Source organism: Panthera leo, chromosome A2, assembly GCF_018350215.1.
Source record: "Panthera leo isolate Ple1 chromosome A2, P.leo_Ple1_pat1.1, whole genome shotgun sequence".
NCBI lineage: Eukaryota > Metazoa > Chordata > Mammalia > Carnivora > Felidae > Panthera > Panthera leo.
In genome coordinates this window covers 145,292,669-145,317,252 of record NC_056680.1, presented here as the reverse complement: position 1 = coordinate 145,317,252, position 24,584 = coordinate 145,292,669, and the positions used below count along the sequence as shown (strand labels likewise).

General features: G+C 44.0%; 1 protein-coding gene and 1 long non-coding RNA gene across 8 annotated transcripts; one reads left to right on the top strand and one right to left on the bottom strand.

The window, feature by feature from the left end:
* The first annotated feature begins 10,669 nt into the window (after positions 1 to 10,669).
* Positions 10,670 to 24,456, top strand: TSGA13 (testis specific 13). Of its 5 annotated transcripts, none has more exons than XM_042924782.1 (8): positions 10,670 to 10,775; positions 11,913 to 12,083; positions 13,912 to 13,990; positions 15,877 to 15,948; positions 16,860 to 17,066; positions 21,741 to 21,880; positions 22,421 to 22,548; positions 24,182 to 24,456. In XM_042924782.1, the coding sequence occupies exons 2-8, from the start codon at positions 12,061 to 12,063 to the stop codon at positions 24,349 to 24,351; spliced, it is 819 nt and encodes a 272-aa protein (XP_042780716.1). In that variant the 5' UTR covers positions 10,670 to 10,775; positions 11,913 to 12,060; the 3' UTR covers positions 24,352 to 24,456. The 5 variants fall into 5 exon arrangements, with proteins under 5 accessions (XP_042780716.1, XP_042780728.1, XP_042780713.1 ...); XM_042924794.1 differs by having other exon boundaries at positions 10,670 to 10,960; positions 24,185 to 24,456; XM_042924779.1 differs by having other exon boundaries at positions 10,673 to 10,960.
* Positions 13,220 to 24,303, bottom strand: LOC122211568. Of its 3 annotated transcripts, XR_006198714.1 has the most exons (5): positions 20,738 to 20,800; positions 19,521 to 19,729; positions 15,666 to 15,794; positions 14,893 to 15,529; positions 13,220 to 13,301 (listed from the first exon to the last, which is right to left on the bottom strand). It is a non-coding gene; the product is annotated as an uncharacterized LOC122211568 (long non-coding RNA). The 3 variants fall into 3 exon arrangements; XR_006198717.1 differs by lacking the exons at positions 13,220 to 13,301; positions 20,738 to 20,800 and adding an exon at positions 23,892 to 24,303 and having other exon boundaries at positions 14,792 to 15,529; XR_006198713.1 differs by lacking the exon at positions 13,220 to 13,301 and having other exon boundaries at positions 14,792 to 15,529.
* Positions 24,457 to 24,584: the final 128 nt, after the last annotated feature.

Genomic DNA, 24,584 nt, shown 5'->3' with positions numbered 1-24,584 from the left:
GAACACCCAAACTACATGTAACAACTACGAATTGATCAGCTTTCCAATACCTATTCAGCTGTATTGGTTCCCTCCAAGTCAATGATCTTGGCTCATATTTAAACCGGCCCTAAAACTGAAAAATTCCTCTGTATCTGCTGATGGATTCCTGAGCTATTCTTTCCCAAAGGTTTATTCCCAGGAATCGTCAAAGAGAAGTCCCTCCCTTCACCACCACCACCACCGCCCCCCGCCCTGCCCCCCCCCCCCCCCGCAATTGTTCTTATTACAGACTTTCTAGCTGTTACCATCAGAGGGCGACTTTCAATAATTTCCTGCATCTAGGCTCCCTCTTGGGGTGTAATTCCAAATTGTTCCCTAATATCGTTTCTTTCCTCTCATGTTCAATCTCTCTAGGATCCAGTCATTTTCCCAGACCTACTATCATCAAAAACATCTCCTAACCCTTTCCTAGCCGAGTCCCCAAGTGTAAAAGCAGTTAGGTCCAACCATTAAATCAAAGGAACATTTGTCTTCCCTTTTAGAGAAGGCTAGTTTTCACATTTCAGATCTGTCCTCCTCTGAGTATCAGTCTTTCTTCATTCATCTGCTGATATGTCCCTAGCTTGCCTTCTGTCATTTCTGAAGCTAACATTCTCAAGTCACAGTTCTCTCTTCATCTGAAACACCCAGTAGGTTGGCCCTACCTGTTGATCAGGACCCTCCCATTGTTTCTGGGTCAGCCTGACTCCAAAGTGGAAGCATACCAGAGGCAGGCTCCTGTAAGTGAATGTTCAGCCTTTGAGATGCTACTGTTTCATTCTTCTTGTAAGCAGAGGCCTCTTTCTCTTATCTAGCTGTTGCTATATTGCCATGGTATTCATAGTGCGATTGGGTCCTAGCTCATGGATATGTCAGAGCCAAACTGAGCACACAGAGCAGAGTCTTGGTAGGTAAGGAAATCCCGCAAAAAGGCTGTGGATAAGCCTTATAAAACCCTTGGTTCAGGTTCCACCCTGACATTTCCTTGCACCTAGTATTTCTTCTTTAAAACAAGATAAGAAGGAGGAAATTTTGGGATGGCTGTACCACCAGCAATGCCTATAAATGCCTATAAATGAAACCCCAGAACTTCACATAGTCTCTGTGGAATTTTTCCATTGAGTCCATTACTTTTGCAGTCAACAAATATTTGCTGGTGTCTACTGTGTACCCAGTACTGCTGTTCCAGGCACTAGAGATAAAGTAGTGAACCAAGCATGCAAAATCCTTGCCACATTGGAGCATACATTCTCATAAAGGAGATGGGTAAGGAATGAACAAATACATACATTCAGGTAAATATAAGAGTTTTGAAGAATAATAGAGAGACAGAATATGACTGGGAGTGAGTGCCCGTTTGGTGTGGCTAAGAAAGTTCTTTCTTACAAAGTAACACTTGCTTAGACAAATGAACGAAGTGAGGAAGGAAGACATAGGAAGTTCTTGGTGAAGAGTGTTCCAGAGAATAGAATTAACAAAAGCCCTGAAAGGGAATGACTTAACTTGTTCAAAGAATAGCGGTAAGTCCAAGATGGCAAGAATTGCTGACGTGATGGGGAGACTAGCAGGAGATGAAGTTTGGGAGGGGCAGGGAAAATCAGAGTCTTGTAGAAAACGGCAAGAAGTTTGGATTATGGCAAGAAGTGTAATAGGAAGTTATTGAGCAGGAAAATTCTGTGATCTTTTTTTACACTAAAAAAGATCTAGCTACAAAGGTACATTTCCTTCTTTCTCTCCTCTTCTGTGTATCTGTTTCACTCTCTCTGGGATTAAATAAGGGTCCGTGACGATATAGTGAAGCAGGCCCAGCTTGCAAACCCGGGGAAACGGCATAGTGAGGCCATAGGTCATGGATGCTTCCTAAGAGCCTGACAAAGATCATTTAGAATTCTTTTTGAGCCGGGGGGGAGGGGGGAGCGACTGGATGGTTCAGTGAGTTAAGCGTCTGACTTCGGCTCAGGTCATGATCTCGTGGTTCATGAGCTCGAACCTGCATAGAGCTCTGTGTTGACAGCTCAGAGCCTGGAGCTTGCTTCAGATTCTGTCTCCCTTTCTCTCTGCCCCTCCCTCACCTTCTCCCCCCCACAAAAAAGTAAATATTTTAAAAATTAGGATTTTTTTTTTAAGTTTATTTATTTGTGGGGGACAGAGAGAAAGGAAGAGAGAGAATCCCAAGCAGGCTCCCCACTGTCGGCACAGAGCCCAATGCGGGGCTTGAACTCACAAACCATGAGATCATGACCTGAGTCAAAATCAAGAGTTGGGTGCTTAACCCACTGAGCCACCTAGGCACCCCTAGAATTGTTTTTTATAAAATGTCTAGGATTTCCTAAGGGAAATGGAGCTGATAAGAACTGCCAACATGCAGTCTAATCTCTGCCTGATGTGTTCTTCACTCCCTAACATTACCTCCCTTTTTTTTCCTCCCTCTTCCATAAAGAAGACTCATCTCAAAGAAAGCACCAATAATGTTTAGGCAGCCCAAAGTGAATGGGAGCTTTGGTTTGGGTCAGGGTAGTTGAAAAGCATTCAGATTTGGAATATATTTGGCAAATGGAATCATAAAGGACTTGAGGATGCGTAGATTGTGTGTAGTTGATAGAATGAGAGGAATCAGGGATAACTCCAGAGTTTCTTGCCCAAACAACAGAATGAATGGCGACGCCATTCACTGAGATAGGAAAGACTGAGGGAGAATGGGTTTGAAGGGGAGGGAGAATGAAGACTTAGTTTGGACCTATCAAGTCTGAGATGCCTGTTAGACGTCCAAGAGCAGCTATAAACCACAACTGCATAGAGCTCCCAAGCAGAATGTAAGCTCCAGGAGGACAGGGATTCTTTTCTGTTTTGTTTACTATGATATCCTTGGGAAATAGGAAAGCCCTGGCCCATAGTAGGTGTTCAATAAATATTTGCTCAATGAATGGACAAATAAACGAATAAATATGAGTTCGAGGCAACAGATACCATTTATTGATACCTAAATTTCTGAGAGAAATCACGGTCTCAGGGGCCTCTTCCCTATCAGAACTCAAACCCAAAGTTCTGGATTGGGCTGCCATATGGAGGAAAAGAGAACAAAGAGAACAGAGGACCAGAGCCTAAATAGAGGAGGGAGCCAAACCCAGTCATGTGATTTTTTAAATATATAAGATCTCCTCAAAGAACAAAGGAAGCCCAGATCGTGATATGAATTTCCTTCTTGAGGGAAGGCCAAGTGTGAAGGTGAGAGAGAAGAGGCTTCCTCGAGGGCCCCCTCCCTGCCACCACCTCCTCAGCCAAGTCTACCAAAATTGATGTTTTTAAAGCTTTAGCCAATATTGGGATTTAATATATGGTTTGCTATGAAAATATAACATATAGGAAGATAGACACATAGTTTGGTATGATTACACATTATCCCACGTGTTGCTGGCTGTCACACCATGCAAAGTCTAGTGTTATTTGGAAGAACTGGAAAAACCAAGAAAAATTTATTTATTTATTTATTTATTTATTTATTTATTTTAATGTTTATTTGCTTTTGAGAGAGAGAGAACATGAGCAGGGGAGGGGCAGAGAGAGAGGGGGACAGAGGATCTGAAGCGGGCTCTGTGCTGACAGCAAAGAGCCTGACGTGGGGCTCGAACACACAAACCGTGAGATCATGATCTAAGCTGACGTCAAATGCTTAACTGACTGTGCCCCCCCGAACCAAGAAAAGATTTAAAGGAAGAGGGTAAGAGTTGGCTTCTTCTTGGTGTCGGCCTCACAGAGATGCCTGTAACTTAGGGCTAGTTGACTAGAGTCTACCTTTGTGGGTGGACTCACTTATAACACTCCTTTGTGTCTCAGTTGTGACACTAGGTCTCCTATATTGCGGTAGGATTCTGTAACATTAACAAATATTCTTTCTTGGAGAGAGGCACCCAATTGGTCACAGCTGTCTCCTAAACCATTTTGTCTTCCAATTGAGTCTTTGAAGTTTAGACTTAAAAGCTAAGAATCTGCAACCTTGTTCTCGGGCTCCATTAAGCTAGATCAGGAGAAGGGTCTACGGAGACAAGAGAATGAAATGTGTCAGCGAGGTTGAGAAGGTGCCCTCAGTGGGACAGCACATCCTCTGCTCCTTCATATATCATTCCACCCCATCCTTGAAACACTTAGAGATTTGCCATGGTGGGCATCTCCAGTCATGAGATTTTTCCTGAGACGACCTTCGAGATGCCTTACAATCCATTGCGTATATTTCAAACTCTCAATCCCCCCCCCCACCTTTTTGTTTCTTCTTTGTCCTCATATCCCTGACACTCTAGTGCTAAACTGAATCAAAATTTTGCACAGAGAGACAGCTTCCACTGTCTCTTGTGAGTAGATATCCCTATATTTCTTTTAAAGTTTTAAATTCCAGTATAGCTAACATACGGTGTTATATGAGTTTCACGTATACAGTATCACTATATTCTGTATCAACAATTCTATACATTATTCAGTGCTCATCATGATATGTGCACTCTTAATCCCTTTCATCTATTTCACCCATCCCTCCTCACCCACCTCCCCTCTGGTAACCATCAGTTTGTTCTCTATAGTTAAGAGTCTGATTCTGGGTTTGTCTGTCTTTTCCCCCCTTTGTTCATTTCTTTTGTTTCTTTAATTCCACATACGAGTGAAATCATATAGTATTTGTCTTTCTCTGACTGACTTATTTCACTTAGCATTACTTTGGTAGCTCCATCCATGTTGTTGCAAATGGCAAGATTTCATTTGCTTTTTTTTTTTTAATTTTTTTTTTTAATGTTTATTTATTTTTGAGACAGAGAGAGACAGAGCATGAACAGGGGAGGGGCAGAGAGAGAGGGAGGCACAGAATCGGAAACAGGCTCCAGGCTCCGAGCGGTCAGCACAGAGCCCGACGCGGGGCTCGAACTCACGGACCGCGAGATCATGACCTGAGCTGAAGTCAGGCACTTAGCCGACTGAGCCACCCAGGCGCCCCAAGATTTCATTTTCTTAATGGCTGAATAATATTCCATTGTATGTATATACTACCTCTTTATCCATTCATCAGTTGATGGACATTTGGGCTGCTCCCATAATTTGGCTATTGTAAATAATGCTGCAATAAACATAGAGGTGCATATAGCCTTTGAAGAAGTGTTTTGGTACTCTTTGGGTAAATACCCAGTAGTGCAATTACTGAGTCATAGGGTAGTTCTATTTTTAATTTCTTTTTTTAATTTCAAGTACAATATATGTTGTTTAAATTTTACCATTTCATCTAATAGATAAAAACTAAAGCACAATTTATTAAAAATAGGAAAGTGATAGCAAAAACGACAGATTTGTGTCATGGCAATGAAGCAGATTGAGCAGGGGCGCCTGGATGGCTCAGTTGGTTAAGCGTCCTGCTCTTGGTTTCGGCTCAGGTCATGATCTCACGGCTTCGTGGATTTGAGCCCCGCGTTGGGCTCTGTGCTGACAGTGCGGAACCTGCTTGGGATCCTCTCTCTCTCCCTCTCTCTCTGCCCCTCCCCTACTCAAGCTGTCTCTGTCACTCTCAACATAAATAGACTTAAAAAATAAATAAACAGGTTGAGGAATATTTTCTTTTATAGTTACTTAATATATAGTGCAACATTAATTTCTATTTTTAATTTTTTGAGGAAACTCCATACTGTTTTCCATAGTAGCTACAGCAGTTTGCATTCCCACTACAGTGCATGAAGCTTCCTTTTTCTCCATATCCTCACCAACACTGTTTCTTATGTTTTTGATTTTAGCCATTCCAATAGGTGTGAGGTGATATCTTACTGGAGTTTTGACTTGCATTTCCCTGGTGATGAGTGATTTTGAGCATCTTTTCATGTGTCTGTTCTTGGCCATCTGGATGTCTTCTTTGGAGAAATATCTTCTGCCCATTTCTTAATTAGATTGTTTTCTGGGTGTTGAGTGTTTGAAGTTCTTTATATATGTTGGATAGTAACCCTTATTGGGTATGTCATTTGCAAATATTTTCTCCCGTTTAGTAGGTTTTCTTTTTGTTTTGTTGATTGTTTCCTTTGCTGTGCAGAAGCCTTTTATTTTGATGTCGTCCCAATAGTTTATTTTTGCTTTTATTTCCCTTGCCTCAGGAGACATATCTAGAAAAATGTCGTGATGACTGATGTCAAAGAAGTTCCTGCCTGTGCTCTCTCCTAGGATTTTTAAGTGTTCAGGTCTCAGATTTAGGTCTTTAATCCATTTTGAGTTTATCTTTGTGTATGTTTGTAAGGAAGTGGTCCAGTTTCATTCTTTTGCATATAGCCGTCCGGTTTTCCCAACCCCATTTGTTAAAGAGACAATTCTTGCCTCGTTTGTAAAAGAGCAATTGACCATATGATCGTCGGTTTGTTTCTAGCTTTCTATCCTGTTCTGTTTGTCCATGTGTCTATTTTTGTGCCAGCGCCATACTGTTTAGATTACTACAGCTTTGCAGTATAACTTGAAATCTGGAATTGTGATATCTCCAGCTTTGTTTATCTTTTTCTTTTACAGAGAGAGAGAGGATGCACATGAACGAGGGAGAGGGGCAGAGGGAGAGAGAAAGAGAGAGAGAATCTTTTTTTTAATTTAATTTTATTATTTATTTATTTATTTATTTATTTATTTATTTATTTATTTTAATATATGAAATTTCTTGTCAAATTGGTTTCCATACAACACCCAGTGCTCATCCCAAAAGGTGCCCTCCTCAATACCCATCCCCCACCCTCCCCTCCCTCCCACCCCCCATCAACCCTCAGTTTGCTCTCAGTTTTTAACAGTCAAGAGAGAGAGAATCTTAAGCCGGCTCCACACTGAGTGTGGAGCCCAACGCATTTCTCGATCCCACTCCGCTGGGGAGTTTTTCTTTTTCACTCCCCTCTTTGTTTTTCTTTTTCAAGATCATTTTGGCTAGTTGGGGTCTTTTGTGGTTCCATAAAAGTTTTAGTATTATTTTTTCTAGTTCTGTAAAAAAAATGCTGTTGGTATTTTGATAGGGATTGCATTAAATCTGTAGGTTGCTTTGGGTAGTATAGACATCCCCATGTTTTTAATAGGTCTACAAACAAATTTCATGGCCTTGTATTTCCCAGATTCCCAATTTCCTGCTCTTCTCTATGTCTCTCCATTTTTGGCAGTCTTCCTTAGCTCCCTATTTAAGCCAGGGTGGCTGTTACTGCTGCTACATTCTCCTCCTCATAAAATTCGTTAGCTCTGAAAATCATTTTCCATTCATTCATCTCTGAATAATGCTAGTTCTGTTCAGATTTGGTGTTGGCCAAAGCTGGGATGAATGAATTTATAAATCCCAGTCCCGCTCTGCCCACGGATGGAAGACAGGTTGCCAGGCAAAACTCCCTGCCCAGGCTCCAGCTTCTCGCAGGCTTTCATGTTTGCTTTGCCAAGGAGATAACTTTCTGAACCCCCTCTTTCCTGGTTCTCTGGTCTCCGCACCAATGGAGAACACTAAGACTACAGCCACAGCGTTTACGGTAGCCAGGGTGCCGAAACAGTCGAGGTACCAAACATCTCTTCCTACGGGTTCTGAAGCAATTAATAAAAACGTGCAGGAACCAGAGGCATTCAAAATTTCATGGTTTTTTGGTTGTGGGTCTGTTTGCTAGAAGCTAGTTTGGAGACCATGGCTGGGGCCTAGGTAGACGTTTGGCTTCCTAACACATCCCTCTTCACCAGAAAGACGTATCTGGTAACTGATCGACAGTATGTGTCCCCTGACAAGGAAGAGCCTCCCCAGATGGGTTACCACACGCTGCCAGCAGGCTGTTTATGAAAGGGAGAGTCAAGAATGAGAGAGTTCCCCTTGCTCAGCACTATGTGCCGCTACGTTTACTTTCAAGAGGGTAGACGTTTCTATTTTATAAGCCGTTCAAAATAGGAGGAGAGGAAGAAAATGGTTCCCCAAGGAGTTCTTCCAGGCTTGTGCCCTCACTCACTGCTCTCTGCTCCTCAGGTCACGTCTCCCAGGATGCCCTGTGCCACCCCAGCACCCCATCCTCACTACCCGGATGTTCCCTGGTCTGTGAGGCCTCCATTTGGAGGTGAAAAGCCGTGGAGATGAAGGGATGCGGGACCCACTCTCAGGTCCTGTCATAGGTCGATACCCAAGACGCAGTGAAAAGGGACAATGGACCCAAGTTTGGGTCGCTATGCACCCCGTGTCTGCAAAAGAAGGCCATGAGTGGAGAATGCGTGACACATTCACATTGTCTTCTCTCCATTTGCTCCAGCAAATCCTGGCTCTGCCATGAACTCCAGCTTAGGAGGTTCGTTCAATCTAGACTTATCTCCCTTACAGTCAGTGGCCCCGAATTGTTTGTTAAGCTTTGACAACTTTTTTGAGTTTTAAAAACAGCTTTCTGAACCTTCAAAAGCTGCAGTTTCGACGCTGGGGTGAGGTCGAGGTTCTCCATTTTTCACGGGTGTCGTCTCTTTCCAAGATTTCCGTTCCTGGTTCTCTTCCAGCCTCTGGCCCCTCCTTTTCAGTGTTCTCTATACATCTGCTCAGGCTGCTCTTCCTTTGGCGTTTGTATCGCCCGGGGCTCTGTCTTGTGCCTTTGTGTCTTGAGTTCACTGATTCTCCTGCTTGATCACATCTACTCCAATGGCTTTCATGGGCACCTATACTCGAGGCTGGCTCCCGAATGAGTAATTCTATCCCAAGCCTCTCTCGGCCTCCAGACCCATCTTTTAAACCATTTGTGAGACGAAGTCCCTACCTGCACCTCCTATTTAACAAACCCAAACCACAAATCATCATTTATCCCCCAAATTCACTCTATCTTCCTTATTTTCTAATGTAGTAAACTGCACCCCTATCCACTCAAGCAACCAAGCTAAAAATGTGACTATATCCATCAGCCTGCGGATCCAATTGGTTAACAAGTCCTGTTAATTCTATCTTCCTAACATCGTTCAGAGGTCCTTCATTTATCCCTCCTCACTGCTGCTGATCGGCTTTAGAGCCTCTGTCAGTTTAGGTGTTGTTTTTGTTTTGTTTTGATGGCAAACAACAGAAATGAACGCTGGCTAGTTTCAGGGGAAAAAAAGAAGGCGGGTGGGGGTGGGGGGAGCGGTATTCGAAAAGCTATTGGGAAAGCTCCCAGATTGAAGGGAAAACTGAATAACCATGCGTCAGGGAGGGCTAGATCTGCAGCGGCTCTGGGGACCTCAGCAGGCGGGGCTTAGCCTTTCTGCCTGGGATGCTGCAGAGGACAATTCAGCTACAATCATCTCCCATCTTTCTGTGTCTTTATCAAGCTCTCAAATCCCTAGCGGAGAGAATACGGTTGGCCATCTTTGCATAGGTCATCCAGGGCTGGGAGACAGAGGTGAATGGCACAAATTTGCGACCCATTTAATTTCTCACTCCTTCCTCCATACCATAGCCTTCTTAAAGGCCTCTGTGCCTTTCCAATATATAGTTCACTCTGCCACCATTTTTGTATTTCTAAAATACATATTGTTCAATGTATCTCCCAACTTAATCCCTCGATAGCTCTTTATTACTCATAGGGTGACTTACAAGCTTCTATCAGGGTCTACACTCTAGGATTTGGACCTTGGCTTCCTTTCTAGTCTCATCTCTTGCTGCTTTTATGTTAAATCTTATGTTCCAGGCATAAGCTACTTGTACTCACCTTTCCAGGCTCGGTTTAGGCGTTAGTTCCAAATGTCTCCCAGGGTTTAGTGCTCTTCCTCTTTGATTCAACAGCCCCTTGAACAGATCCCTGATTGATACATGCATTGCAATCTGTTGAATTGAACTCTTTCTTCATCTCCTCCTGGATAAACTATGAGCTCCTTGAGGTCAAGGACTGGGATTTATGTTTGTTCCCATTGCCTAGGATGGTGTTTAACATGTCACAAATGGTCAGGAAACATACAGAAGTAAATATTAAGTTTGAATGCCTAATATACAAAACAGGGGTATGTGGTAGTGGCGGGGGGGACCAATATATATATAACTCACGTGTCACTTTCAAGGAGCTTACTGTGTAGGAGGCAAACAGTACCTGCACAGAAGAAAAGTACAGGTAAAACTACAAGATAGAATTGCGTGCACAAAAAGCAGTGCCTTCAGGCTAGAGTTTGGGATTGGATTGATCTGGAAAGTCTTCTCTAAAGAGGAAAGACCTCAGTGGTAATATAAAGAAAGAAGAAGGTTCAAATGGTTTGAAGACGTGGGGAGAGGGTTTTAAGTATGGGGAATAAGAGAAAAAGTTCACTGTATTTGAGGAATAGGTTAAAGTAGAGGTTGATTGGGGCGCCTGGGTGGCTCAGTCGGTTAAGCGTCTGACTCTAGATTTCATCTCAGGTCATGATCCCACGGTTCGTGGGATTGAGCCCTGCATTGGGTTCTGTGTTGAAAGTGCAGAGTCTACTTGGTGTTCTCCCTTTCCCTCTCTCTCTCGCTCTCTCTCTCAAAATAAGTAAATAAACATTAAGAAAAAATAAAGTAGAAGTTAAGATATGGTGACAAGGTCAGTGTAGGTACAGGGAAGTCACAGGTTGAAAAAAAACAAATTGGAGCAGATCGGTGCAGATTTTGTTGAAGCCTTTGTGCTCACTCCAACATAGAACACCTGAGCATTCTAGATTGCCTGTTCATCACAAATTCCTGTGTCTCCTCCAGAATCAAGAAAAGAATAAAACACTTTCAAAACGGAAGTTTTCAGTGCCAAGGAATCTCTCCTTCCTCAATGAACTAAGGTCTCCTGATGTCCTTCAAGGTATTATATGCCAGATCTTTCCATTTTTAGTCTGGGTGTCATTTTTGTGTTTGTGTGATTTTGGTTTTTTCCACCCTGCGTTGCAGAAAAGCAACCCAAGATTTGTACCTTCCAGTTGGGTGGCTTCTTTTTATTTTAGTTTCAGTATTCGCATGAATTGGACTCATGATTCCAGTAAATTAAAGGTGAGAAAAGGGTGAAAACCTCATTAGTCTATTACCCTTGAGGGAACTTTCAGAGTTTAGCTCAGTCTAGTCATAAACTCTAGACAATTGTCTTTAGGGTTTATGTCTAGACAACCAAACTAGGTATAAACCTTAAATAATCACTTATCGACATTCTCAACACTAAGGCAGATCTTTCCTCCAAACCCATGGGCTTGATAGGAGCTTGGGCTGAAAGACCTTATCTAAGTTCCTCCTTCATTACCAAGACCCCCATGATTTGATCCCACCCGACCTATCCACTTTTAGGTCTTGCTACTTAAAACAACAACGACAAATACCTTCCAGTCAGGTGACTTCACCCACCATCGTATAAGGCCCAGCTCAAGCTCCACATCCTTTGGGAAACATCCCCGTGAGCCTCACTGACCTCTCTTCTCGAAATAGTGGCTTGTCCACCGTCAACTTTTATCTTCCTTTTTAAATTGTTCATATCAAAGAAATATAGCAACTTCCTGCCACCCCCTCCCACACCAACATATACACACACTTTCCCTGGTTTTATAGACCTAACCTATGAGAGGGTGGTTGTATTGAAAGGGGATGTAAATTAAAGCATGGCTGCTCTCCAACTCTCTCCCACGACTAACCCGTGAATGGATTTTACTTCAGGTCTTTATGTAGGAAAATTCTTCACGCTGTCAAAAGGAATTAGAATATTATCTTTAAATCATTTGGTTAACTCTCTCCACTTTTACAAATGAGGAAATTAAGGCCCCGAGAGGTGAAATGACTCACCTAATGTACTAGCATGTATTTGTCCTTTCTATTTCACACTTAACAGTCACTTCCTCCCCCCACCCACCCCTTCCACTCCGCCGTTTACCACCTAAGTTCTTGAGGACAAAAGTCATCATGTCTTGTGCATTCTCTGCATTCACAACAACACCTACCAGCCTTGTTTCCAAAACAGGATCAAGAACGGGGCTGGACACACAGTGTGTGCTAAGGAAGAAATGGATTGAATTGAGCCCCTACAGAACCTGGACTCTTTGGAGACACTGACTTTGGCCTCTGGGTGAATACTTGCCTTGGATTGACCCACTTAGCAGTGAACAGCGATGGGCCAAAAGAGACAAACCAAGTGTGTACTTTTCTTTGCCCAACTAATTTATAAGGACGATTTTATGCAAGCATTTGTTGTAGTCCCTATCACTCTGAACAGTACTGGTCACAGAGTAGACTCATTAAAAATGTTTTAGGGGCACCTGGGTGGCTCAGCCGGTTAAGCGTCCAGCTCTTGATTTCGGCTTAGGGCATGAGCTCACAGTTTGTGAGATTAAACCCTGCATTGGGCTCTGCACTGACAGCACGGAGTCTGCTTGGGATTTTCTGTCTCCATCTCTCTCTGCGCTTCCCCTGCTCTCTCTCTCTCTCTCTCTCAAAATAAAAAAAATGAACATTAAAAAATATTTTAATTGACTGACCGTCCTCAGATCAAAAACCGGATCTTGGTCTGTGTTTCGTGCAGCAATGAGAATAGAGTTGTCAAAAGTAAAGCACCATACTGTCCTTGGTGGACACTGCTGGGCTGTAGGAGAATTTCCCCCACAGCTCTATGCCTTAAATTGGCATAAAGAGTATCTGGGATCCTGTGCTGCCTTTGAGATAATAGAGAATCATGTTTTAAAAGTGCTACAATAAAGATTACAGTATATTATTATTAGATGACTTAAGATAGTAGGACACATAAAAAAGGTACCACCTTTAAGATGTTAAGTGGGGGATGAATTTATTTTGGTCTACCCACAATGTGTCACCTGCTCCCCTTGAGACTATTTTTTTTTTCAATGTTTTTTAATTTATTTTTGGGACAGAGAGAGACAGAGCATGAACGGGGGAGGGGCAGAGAGAGAAGGAGACACAGAATCGGAAAGAGGCTCCAGGCTCTGAGCTGTCAGCACAGAGCCCGACACGGGGCCCGAACTCACGGACTGCGAGATCATGACCTGAGCCGAAGTCAGACGCCCAACCGACTGAGCCACCCAGGCGCCCCTGCCACCCTCATTTTTAGAGGAGAGAGGTCTACTTCAGGTAGTCCCAGGCTTCTATTTAATGTAAGCTAGTTAATACCCAAACAGGAATTATCTCCAAGGAGGAAGCAGGCCATTTATTTTAATCCTTAACCCAGTCTTACTGATGAGCATCTTTCCCTATGTTCAGGCAGTAAATGGGTTTAAGTGGAATTAGTCATGGAATCTAAAATATGGAATCTAAAACACTTTATTACTAAATATTGCAACTTCTGCCTCCCTCCCTCTTCTCCCCAAAAGGAACTGGTATCTGGGCAGGGGATCTGAAACTAAGAGAAAACACAGAGCATGAGAATATTTGCCATTCATGATTTTTACCATCTTAGTTCTAGATAGAGAAACTTAGATGTGGTTAGGTACAAGAGGGAGCCAGTAATCCAAGCATAGTCATTCAGAATTGGAAATTTAGTTGTGAAGTTCCACTAATAATGTCCCTTTTCATGGAATCATTAGTTAATTATTGGCAAAGGTAGAGCCATTTCCCTGTGGAGAAGAGTAGGCAGGTAGGCATTCAAAACAGTAGGTCGTCTTGAAGGATATTATAAAGGTCCAGGTGCCCAAAAGAATGTCCTTAAGCTGTCTAACACCCTTATTTTTGAAGAATTCAACTTATCAGGTATCATCATATCTCCAAGAGGTCCCACTTGCTGAACTCACTGAACTGAAGTTTTGTTCCCCACCCCCCCCCCCCCCCCCCCCCCCCCCGCACCAGAATGCAGGCTGGATAATAACAAATCCTATACGTGCATATTCAATTAGTGACCACCCAAACTGGGCTCCTCTAAGTCGGGCTCCCAAACTTTGTTGAGGGAGATTGAGAATATGCCAAGGACCAGGCCTCTGAGTAAGCAAATACCATTGGATTTTCCGCTTTTTCAGGTTCCAAGATGCCGTATCAAGGACTCCAGGAACCAGCTCAGTTAAACTTGAGAAAGGGATAGGGGTTGATAACGATGAGGTAAGAAAGAGCCTTAGTAAATGTGTATGTATAGTCTTTCTTTGGAGTTACTCTGAGTACTTTGGAAGTGGGGTTCACAGACCTCCTGTTGAAGAGCAAGAAACGGTCAATGTTTGTACAGACAGCAAGGGTAATTTATCCTAATTTTATGAAAGGGAAACAGAGACATAGAAAAGAGACAGGGATGTATCCGCGACAAATCAGGGCTAGAAGCCAGGGACCATAAGCCTATCTTAGAAACCCTACTTAGCTAGGCTTTATGGCCACCTCTTGCAGCAAAACTCCATTGGATGGTTTGGTTGCTTCCCCAGGTTTTTCATATTCAAGTGAATTTTCCAGGCCAACTTTTATTTTACCAGCCACGATAGTACAATTCAACATAAAACTAAAAACATATTCCACTTGGGACACTCCCGTGGGCTTAGTCAACTGCCGTAGACTCATTTGGAGCTGAGATGCAACACTTCAGAAAAATTCAAGAGTGAAAACATTTTCCTTTGAGATGTCCCCCCCCTAAAATTAATTTTTAAAAAAACCTACAAGAGAAAAGTCTTCACATCTTTCTCTCACGTTTTCCTGAGATTTCTGTGGTTCTGAATATATGTAGCATATCTGTGGACTATTCCTAATATATCTTTGTTTTGAACAAAGGGATTTCAGTTTTCCAAAAATTAAATGATTGCATCTTTGGATTTATTGCTTCCCATTGTTCCTAATGGAATGTATGGCATGGCTCTGATAGGCCTCCTCCTAGTCCACATCCCCCCCCCCCCCACCCCCACCCCTGGGCATTGCCAGCTTCTGGCATTTTCCTCTAGGAACACAACACCTTCCCCCATTGCACGGTTCTGTCCCATCCTTACACCTTCCCTCTTTTCCATTCACATCCACACTTTCCTCACCTCTCAGTGCATGTTCTGTTTCCTCTGCGCCCCACCTTACCATATCACCTCCTCGGGGGCATGGCAATCCTTGGAAATGTTGGTCCACACACAGGATTGTGACTCCTCCTCTTTTTCTGATTTCCGATTATGCCAAGCCCAAAGGAGGTAACTCAGCTTTCATTTCCTTCCGTCCTCATCCTTTTGACTCATCTGTGGATAAGTTAGGGCTGAGCTAGAGGCCAGGCAGCAACACCGGGGTCAGCGAAGGCGATGCAGAAGGCCCGGCGACTGTATGACCAGACGCGACACCCCAACAGTCTGTCCTTCACCAGCACGTCCACCAGACACGACCCTCCAACAGTCTGCCAATCACCAGCACGTCCACCAGCAGAGAAATGCAAAGCGGTGGACAAAAGCATGACCGACATTCAATTATTTTTTGCCATCACTTCTGGAAGAATCGTGTGCTGTCGAAATATTCAAAAAAAGCAAAATGCACCGTTGTTTCTCTCTTCCTCTGTGTGTCTGCTTCCAGCTCGGCAGGCAGTGATCCCTAGGGCTCCCTTGCACCACAAGCCTTCGGTTGTTGCCCTTTTATAACTTGCTTTTCTCCCGAGAGCGTGTCCTCCCTGTTGATTTTCACTAGATTTCACCCCTATAGAAATGGAAAAGGCAGAAGGAAGAGGTGCGATCCCTTGGAGTGATTTGTCCCCATCTGAACTTTAATGCTGCCCTTTACCCACTTCCCTCCCCCACAGCTTTATCTGACATTCATAATAAAGCAGGCCCACCTTTTCCACGTACAAGCTTCCCTGTCAGGATGCCTCGGAACGTAGCTCTCCTTGCTGTGGCCGCATCCCGGGATCCCAGGGTACAAAACTGGGAGGACTTCGTTCTTCTGACCGGTTTTTAGGGTCAGCCTAGGGTGAGGTGAGGTAAGGAACGGAATGCTGTTTAGGACAGGTGCAACTTGAAACTCCTGATCTCAATTATTGTCTCTAGATTTTTGATGCAGTCGGGCCTTCAAAATTTGTCCTGAAGAACCTTCAGGAATACACAGTCCATCCAAATATGGTAGGTGGAAAAAGCATTCATCCCCGCCAAGATCCTTAAGGGTTCAGCAGCAGGGCCACTGCTAGGGTATCCCAAATGCCTCCTGGTGCCGCCAGCTTCTGTGACCGCGCAGACTCCTGGGACAGGAAAGCAGGGCTGTCCTAGGACACCAGGCCTGTGGCAGTGCTGGGTTCGGTGATAGGGAGGGACGAGGGAGGAGGTGGGAAGGGGGTGTTGGCTGCAGCTGATCTTTTTTTTTAAGTGGAGAAAACCTATTTCTAATAGGAGGTATTCTATTCTCTCCCTCGCCAATCCTCTGCCTCCCTCCTAGGGATGGAAAAGCAAATTTAGCGGGACCGCCCCTTCCCCCATCACGTCTTAAATGACACGCAGTCTTTTGTGACTGCTTCTCCTTTATAAGGTCGTGCTTATTATGCATGTTAATGTGGTTGTGCCTGTGGAGAACTCTTGGTGGGTGGGGAGATGGAGAGAGGGGCTGTGTTGGTATCCCGGAACAAGGAAGGAGCTTTGGTGCCTGGCAATCTCTCCCTTTGCCTCAAACAGACTTGTAGAGAAGGCCACCTAGGTTTGACATGGAAGCTTCTGTTTGCCCCATTGTGTTGGGCACGACGTTACACTTTTTCAGAAGGACTAAGTCATCTTGCTCCTTTTATGTGGGAACCTTCCCTCCCATCTCACTTCCTCACCCCTTCATCTATTTGTGGGGAATGTTCTGAGGGCAGAGAGGCACAGAGGGCTTCAGACGTTTTCTGTAAAACCAAGCAGATTTCTGTAAAATCTGCTTCAGAGCAGATTTGTCCGGCCCCTGTGCAGCGTCTGTCCCTCCCCCACAGAGGCTGAAGACTAGCCAATTGATTAATCTTCTCTTGATCTAATCCCTTTGTCTCTCTGGAAACCTCTGTGTTGCTCAGGCCCAGTACTATGAGCCTTTGAAGCCCACCGCCCTGCAGAAATTCCTGGCTCGAAACGGGAAAATCAGAAGCTTCACATTAAAAGTAACAGAGTATGATCAGGATAAGACCTTACTGATTATGACCAACAACCCACTTCCCTGCCCATTCGACCAGCAAGGAAAGAACATCGCACCCAAATACTTTCCCAAGGAATTGCTGCTCAAGGTAATGGCGCCTGGGGAAGCTTCCTGGCACCCTGAGGAAGGGCCCTGAGGAATCAGGAGGTGGCTTGAAGAAGGAATTAAGTTAACGTGGAAGATGGCGTCAGGAGCCATCTTCTTCCTTCTTCTGCCTTGCTGTGTATTGCACACACAAAGAATCTGGAGAGGCTCAGGACCAGAAGTGCACAAGCTCGTGTCATGAAACTCCACTGCGCGGAGAAAAGAGGGTCCTAATTAGAAACTGTTCCTCCCTGGCCAAAGACATTTAGTTTGTAATTCCCCAAAGGTGAACTAGCCACTGGCTTTCGGGTTGAGGGTAAAGTGGCAAAGGATAAATCAGGAAACGAGGAACGAGGAACAGAAATAACTAAACGGGAGATGGGGAAAGGATTATGCTTTATACCCATGGCTTTGGGTGTCAGGAGAAGGGGAGAGGAACACAGCAGAGGATGTACCATCACAACAGCCAGACATTTGGGGTTCGGTTCTACACTGCAGAAGTTCACGTTCAATCCGGTAAACAGTTGCTGCACATATGCTAAACAAAGAACTAAGATATAAGGATGCTTTCAGGACAGTTTCTATCTTGAAGGAACTTGGAGACTAGTAGGAGAGACTGATCAATAAATGAGAAATAGAAAAGTTATTATAATATACCAGGATATATGGATAATACAAGAATATGCAAGATATAGACCTCACATAGAGATTAGTATCTTTGTCGGAGGGAAGGCAGTGATCCGGGAGGTTTTACAGAGGATATGATCCTTGGCAAAAGGACAGGAGAATACCCCCATCAGAGGGAAAGGCAGACACATGAAGACACAAGGAAGTGAGGAGCACTTATGGAGATGTAAGAGCGTAAATGGCAGGACATAAAAGGCACACTCAAATCGGCATTTTTAGAAAGACCGTTTTTTGGAGGAGAAAGTTGTGTTCATTGGGGAAGAGATACAAATCAGAAAGATTCATTGTGATGAAGCTAAGGGGAGAGATGCTGAAGAATTGAACTAAATTAATAGCCGAGGAAGTGAAGAAAATCAATTTAAAAGATATTTAGGAATCGGGATCTAAAAAAGATCTTGACAGCCTTGAGAGCAGGCCTAATATAACAAGAAGAAATTAAATAAAGTGAAAGTGCAAACAAAAGAATCTAATTATCACAGAAATTACCTGAGACAGACCCTTGTAATACCAAGTGGTGAATTTGAGGTTAGTATTTCCTTAGTTGCTAGAGGAATGGCGGTAAAAGATTCCTCTCCAAATGGGGGAGAAAATGCTAATATGCAATGATATATGCTGACTATGGGCTAATTAATTCATTGCCCATGGTCTCTTGAGTCTCAGAATTTGTGCCCTTTGGATGTAAACTCAGTGGTTACTTCTCATGGTGATGGGTAATGTACAACGAGAAAGGAACAAATGCCAGGCTAAGGTTGTCCTGCTCAAGGTAGAGAAGGAAATACAAGACTATCATCTAACTTGATGCAAGACGAGCTTCCTTCCGACAGCTGGAACTTTGTGCAAATCACACGCAGGACCTGATCGTATTCATGAGCAAACTGTGCTACCAGTCAAATTGTATTAATAGAGTTAAGGCACCAATTGTCAAAGACTGACACCATGGTAGTTCTATGGACTGTCAGCAACAAGTTCAAGAAGAAGGATATGCCCATCTAGAATGCTTCTTTCATATCCATACTGCAACCCACCCCCCTTTCTCTTGCCAAACGAAAGTGACGGTCTTTGGTGAGCCAAAGATCATACACAGAAGAAGCATTCTTTTGCTATGCCCAGGCATGTGTGTTAGAAGAGGGTGGGTTCCGGTAGGCAAGCTGAAGAATGGAGATGGCATGTCTGTAAGTGATTGCTATCCCCACAGTCCCTTCTAAGTGAAATGGCCCCACCATAGTCCATGAACAAAAGGATGCCCTGAGAGATCCTCTTTTGTGCAACTGACTGGGGACCTGAGGTGGGGGCAGGAGGGCACCCGAGCCAGTGAATCAAAATTCATAGGCTGATCGGTGACCTGCGGTGTAAATTGGTACCCCCAAATGAAAACAAACAAAAAACCCCCAAAGCCAGAAGCCAAACCAACACCAAAACCAGCCAACCTACCAACGACCCAAATGCCCAGGCCAAACAGAGTCGTCCTTCCATGCCTCTGGGTCTGGAAAAGGGGAAGATCAAGGTGGTAAGAGTGAAAGCCGACGGGGCAGGTAGAGAGAGGCCAGAAAAAAATCAAACCAGGAGGAGGAGGGTAGTGCAGGGACCACGAAAGCAGAGGAGGGGCAGGTTGAAGTTACAGGGAAGTAGAAACAAACAAGCAGAAGCTACAGGGAGGAGAAAGATACAGGGTAAAGGTAGGGAGTGAACACAGAGAGAGGGGGAAGCAGACAGGAAGAAAGTAGGAGACAGGCTAATGATACGGGGCTAGAGACGAGCTACACAAACTCACGCTGTTGTAGTCCTTAGCTAGTGCTGTTTTGGATTCCAAATACTTTTCCGTTCTGTTTTTCTGCTGTGAGATCTAGCTCTGCAGAGTTTCTGCTCTTTTTGTGGCCAGATTGTTAGCTATGACTTCGTTCCTAGGCACATGTGCTTTTTTAGAGTAAAATCTCTATTTGTTGAGGTAACGTGAACGGAAGTTCCTCCAACCTGGAAGAGCTTAAAGAGAACAAGTACAGCATTTAAAAGACATGGTTCAACAGGAAGTATTTTTTTTTAATTTTTTTTTAACGTTTATTTTTGAGACAGAGAGAGACAGAGCATGAGCAGGGGAGGGGCAGAGAGAGAGGGAGACACAGAATCAGAAGCAGGCTCCAGGCTCTGAGCCATCAGCCCAGAGCCTGGCACGGGGCTTGAACTCACGGACCGCGAGATCGTGACCTGAGCCGAAGTCGGACGCTCAACCGACTGAGCCACCCAGGCGCCCTGGAAGTATTTTTTTTTAAAGAGGCTTTAAAATTCTATGAGAAGAAGCTCACTGTGTTGTCATTTAATCAGCCTAGTCATTCATTCGTTCTTTTGTTCATTCAACGAGTATTTATGGAGCACCTACTTTGTGCCAGGCACTGTTACCCGTAGTAGGGATACACCAGTGACTACCCCAAGGACTGCCTGAATGATGTTTAATTCTAGTGAGGTAGACAGACCATCAACACGCAAACAATCACACAGATACTATATAATGTGCTAAGTGCCATGACAAAGCAGGATAAGGGAATGAAGCACAATGAGCGTGAGAGGCAATTTTAGATGGTGTAGTTAGGCAAGGCTCCTGGAAGAGGTGATGACATTTGAATAGAGTCTTTAACAAGGTGATGGTCCCACGGTTGCTAGCATATTGTTTTCATTTCAGATTGTCGCATATTAGAAAGAATATAAAGGGTTGCTTTCTCAAATGAGTTACGATGAGAAAAAGCAGAAGGAGAGGGAGCCCAAAGCCACATCGCATGAAAGAAAGTTCAAAATACTGGCAATGTTGAGCCTAAGAGAGGAGAATGAGCTTAGGAGGGACGTGATGGATCTCTTCAAATTCTTTAAAGACCCTGCAGAAGAGACATTGGATTTGTTCTGTTTGAGCTGCAGGGTCAAAGTTACAGGGAGATAGCTAACAGCTGAGCAAAGGTGAAACAGGTTGGGCTTTTAGGTGTAGGAAGATTGACCACTTACTTAGTATTAATATTGTGGAGGGGATTAGGGGGTCAGATGAATGGTTAGACTGGATGACCTTTAAGAGCTTTTCTGAAAGTCTTTGATTCTATGACCTTTAGTAATGATGAAATTATTACCTCACAAAACATCCCATTCTGTGACCTTTTCACTGCAGACAGAGAAGGGAATGTGAATGAGGCAGTCATCTTTGAGAAAGGAAGGTAGGGTCCCATGGATCTATCTCCCAATTTAGTACCAAATGCTTGGCTTCCTAAGCGATTCACTAATTGAATCCTTCTCAAAACTGGGTAAATTCCTCTGCTGTTCACTTCAAAGGGCCACTGGGCAAGTCCAGTCAATTACTTAGGAAACTGACCAAGCTTTGGACAAGTTTTTTGACAACAAAGCAAATAGGTACACCCGTTCCCACCCCCCGCACCCCCAGCCCTCATCTGTGGTTTACCTTTGCAGGGTTTCAGTTACCCACAATCAAATTGGGTATAATCTAATCAAGAGGGACTAATGCTAAGTCACAGTGCATACGCCATTCCCTCATTTCATCATGTAGGCATTTTACCTTCTCACATCACCACAGGAAGAAGGGTCAGTACAGTACACTATTTTTAGAGAGAGAGACCACGTTCACATGACCTTTGTTACATTATAATTATTCTATTTTATTGGTTATTGCTATTAATCCCTCACTGTGCCTCATTTATACATTAAACGTTATCATATGTATGTATAGGAAAGAAAAATAGTATATGTCTAGGGCTTGGTACCCTTCATGGTTTTTGGCATCCACTGGGGGTCTTGGAATGTATCTTCCATGGATAAGGGGGTCTAGTGTTTTAGCCCACTCAGGGAACGGCTTCCTCTTCTTTTGGTTTCAGTCCCCACTTCCCCTCTCTGGCAGGGTTTGTCGCATCCTTTTAGAGGAATTGAAGCTTAGTCTGGGAACTTAGTTCAGTCCCAAGGGTTCAGCTTCCTCCTTCACTGACCCTTCTTCCCTCTGCTGCAGGAAGGTTACCAGCACAACCCCCCTGAGAACTTCTGCCTACCCCTGATGTCTCAGAAAAAAAAGTTAAGATCTGAGCTGAAACCAACCTTTCCTGTGACCCTGTTGGCTGATCCTACATCCAAGCAAGAACAGTGGTTTAGGTGAATATTTTCCTTCCTCTCTTTTCCTTATTTATGCTGCTCTTTTCATCACAACTTAACAAAAACTTTTGATTGTAGGAAATATATATAACTGCATAATGATGAGACAGCTTCCCTACATGACCCCCAACCTCATTTAGACCCTAATGAGAGTTAATAATGCAAAACTAAGGTTTTTCACTAAGAATGATTTTCGAGAGTGACAAGAAGTACTCAAAGATCTCTGTGAGAAAAAGAACAAAATTTTCTCTTAGGGCATATAAAGGGCTGCAGTTTAGGAACAAGGTGCTGTGAGATTTCATTTGAAATGAGTTATAGGAGCAGCCCACATCTAATTTGGGGAAGAGCTAAGAGATTCTGGAGTTCCTGCACAGGTTTACAATGCTAGGTTCTAGAAACTTCCCTTCCACGGAGCAATACTCCCACCAATGAACACCATCTAGTCACTGTCCTTTCTTCTCCCCCAGAATCTGATAAAGTAGTGACTGGTTCCATTAACCCCCTGCCCTAGGATCTACTAAATGAGCTTTCTTTGTGAAGGTTTTCCACCTCCAATGATTTCAAAAGTGACGGGCAGTATATGAAGGTCTGTGCTTTGCAGAAACAGAAAAATATGTACCCTCAGCTCAACTTTGCTTCAGTCTGTGAAAGAGATATGAAGAAAGCTGGTAAGCTTCTTTCTTTCAAAGCAATGGCTTACAGATCTGAGATGTGGGCAGGAGGCACAAATTTTGGGGGACAAGAGAAAAGGGCAAATCAACAAGTCTCATGGAGGTTCTGGAGACTATTTTTTCTCATAGCATGGAAGCTAACAACTGTTAAGAGGCCCAGGTGGCATTAGGCTTTGGATCCCATATAAACCCTCAAATTTCAAGAAAGCTCTAGTGTGGTGTTTCCCAGACGACATCACCTACCACTCTAATAGTTTTGGCCATATTGATGTGTTATTTGCCCTTATTCATATAATGTTTTTCTTTAAAGCGTTTTTTGTTTTTTCTTTTATTTATTTATTTATTTATTTATTTAGAGAGGGAACGAGGTTGGGAGGATGGGGGGGGGGGGGGGGAAGGGCAGAAAGAGGGAGAGAGCGAGAATCCCAAGCAGGCTCAGTGCTATTAGCACGGAGACTGAGACGAGGCTCGAACCCACGAACCATGAGATTACCACCCGAGCCGAAATTAAGAGTCGGATGCTCAAGTAACTGAACCACCCAGGCGCCCCTGTTTGTTTTTGTGTGTGTGTTCCTGTCCTAATACTACATCACTGACATCATGGGCTTGATATACTAGTTACATTTTTTTTTTCTGACATACACTTAGTCAAATTTATAATAATTAAAAATTAAAATGTAAATTGGGTAGATCATTAACAGGCAAGAACCTGTTAATGATCTACCCAATTTACATTTCTGAACAGAACACTTAATATCTCAGTCTGCAACAATTATTAGATTTCTGGCGACTTTACAGTTTCCCTCAAGAAAAGTGAGTACATACTTACTTTACATAACAGTATCTGAAGAGCCCATTGTGGTGCTTTCCCTAAAGAAAGGGTCTGTGGAGTTGAAACAATGTCTCCACTTCAAGCAAAGGACACCGCCAGCCAGCCCTCCTTCTGCCAGTAGCCAATCACTTTCCTTGTTTACCAGGCATCCGAATAAAGATTGCACAGAGAAGGTTTGGATGGGGCCTGATTAGGAGGCTGTCCAGGAGTTAGAGGACAGGGCCCGAATTAAGGCGATCGCAGTAGGAATAAGGAAGCCGAGTCAAGGGATATTTACAAGGCATAAGCATCCAAAAAGTGGGGAGGGATGGAAGCAAGAGGAGCCCGCCATGGAAGCTTCCAAGAACAGGCAGACGTTAAAAGAGAATCTGGATAAAGTGATGACACTGAAACCAAAGGCAGTAACATTTTCTTAGTTACACTCTCAGGAGAACTGAAAACCACCTCCACTTTAGGAAAAGGCTAAGAAGAGTATGAATACAAGTGAATGCACCTTAGTAAGAGTTACCTGGGTGTCCACATGGTTGCAGAAGGAATCATTTGAAAGGGGCGGGATGAAACAGGGAAGACTAAACTGGCAGTGTTTTAAACTGGGTTTTGATGAAGGGAAGGAATCCAGAACTATAAATAAAGAAGGTTGGGCATGGTAGTCCGTGATCCGCACTTTACCCTCTCGCTAAGAGTAAAGACCAGCTTTCTGGTCCCTCCAAGTGGGTCTCTTTCTTGCCTCACATTGGGTGTCCTTCCAGATCCTCTGGATGTGCACATTCACTAAGGTGCCCTGTGCTTTGTTAACAGCAGTCGCCAAGTCAGGGAGTGACATGCCGACTTCCAAGATGATTTGGGAACCACTAACCCTTTCATCGCTCCTGGAAGAGAAACCCACCACAACTGTGCCAGGAGAGAACGCCTTCCGCAATGGAAGGGCCCAGCAGTGGATTATAAAAAACGCCACTGTCATCAAGTGAAAACAAATCCTCCAGGCCTCTCGCTTCGGTCTCCAGAGACTAAGGGGCCTGCGGAAGTCGCCATCCACGACGTGCCAACCAAATAAAATCGCATTCTGCCCGCTCCGGGCTTGGGTTGCCCTGTGGCTGGCTGGGTGGGCCGGGGCCAGCCCCAGCTCAGACCCGTGGCGGTAGGGGCCGGGACGCAGCCCCGGGGGCCCAGCGCCTGGCCCCGCCTCCGCCCGGCTGGGGGA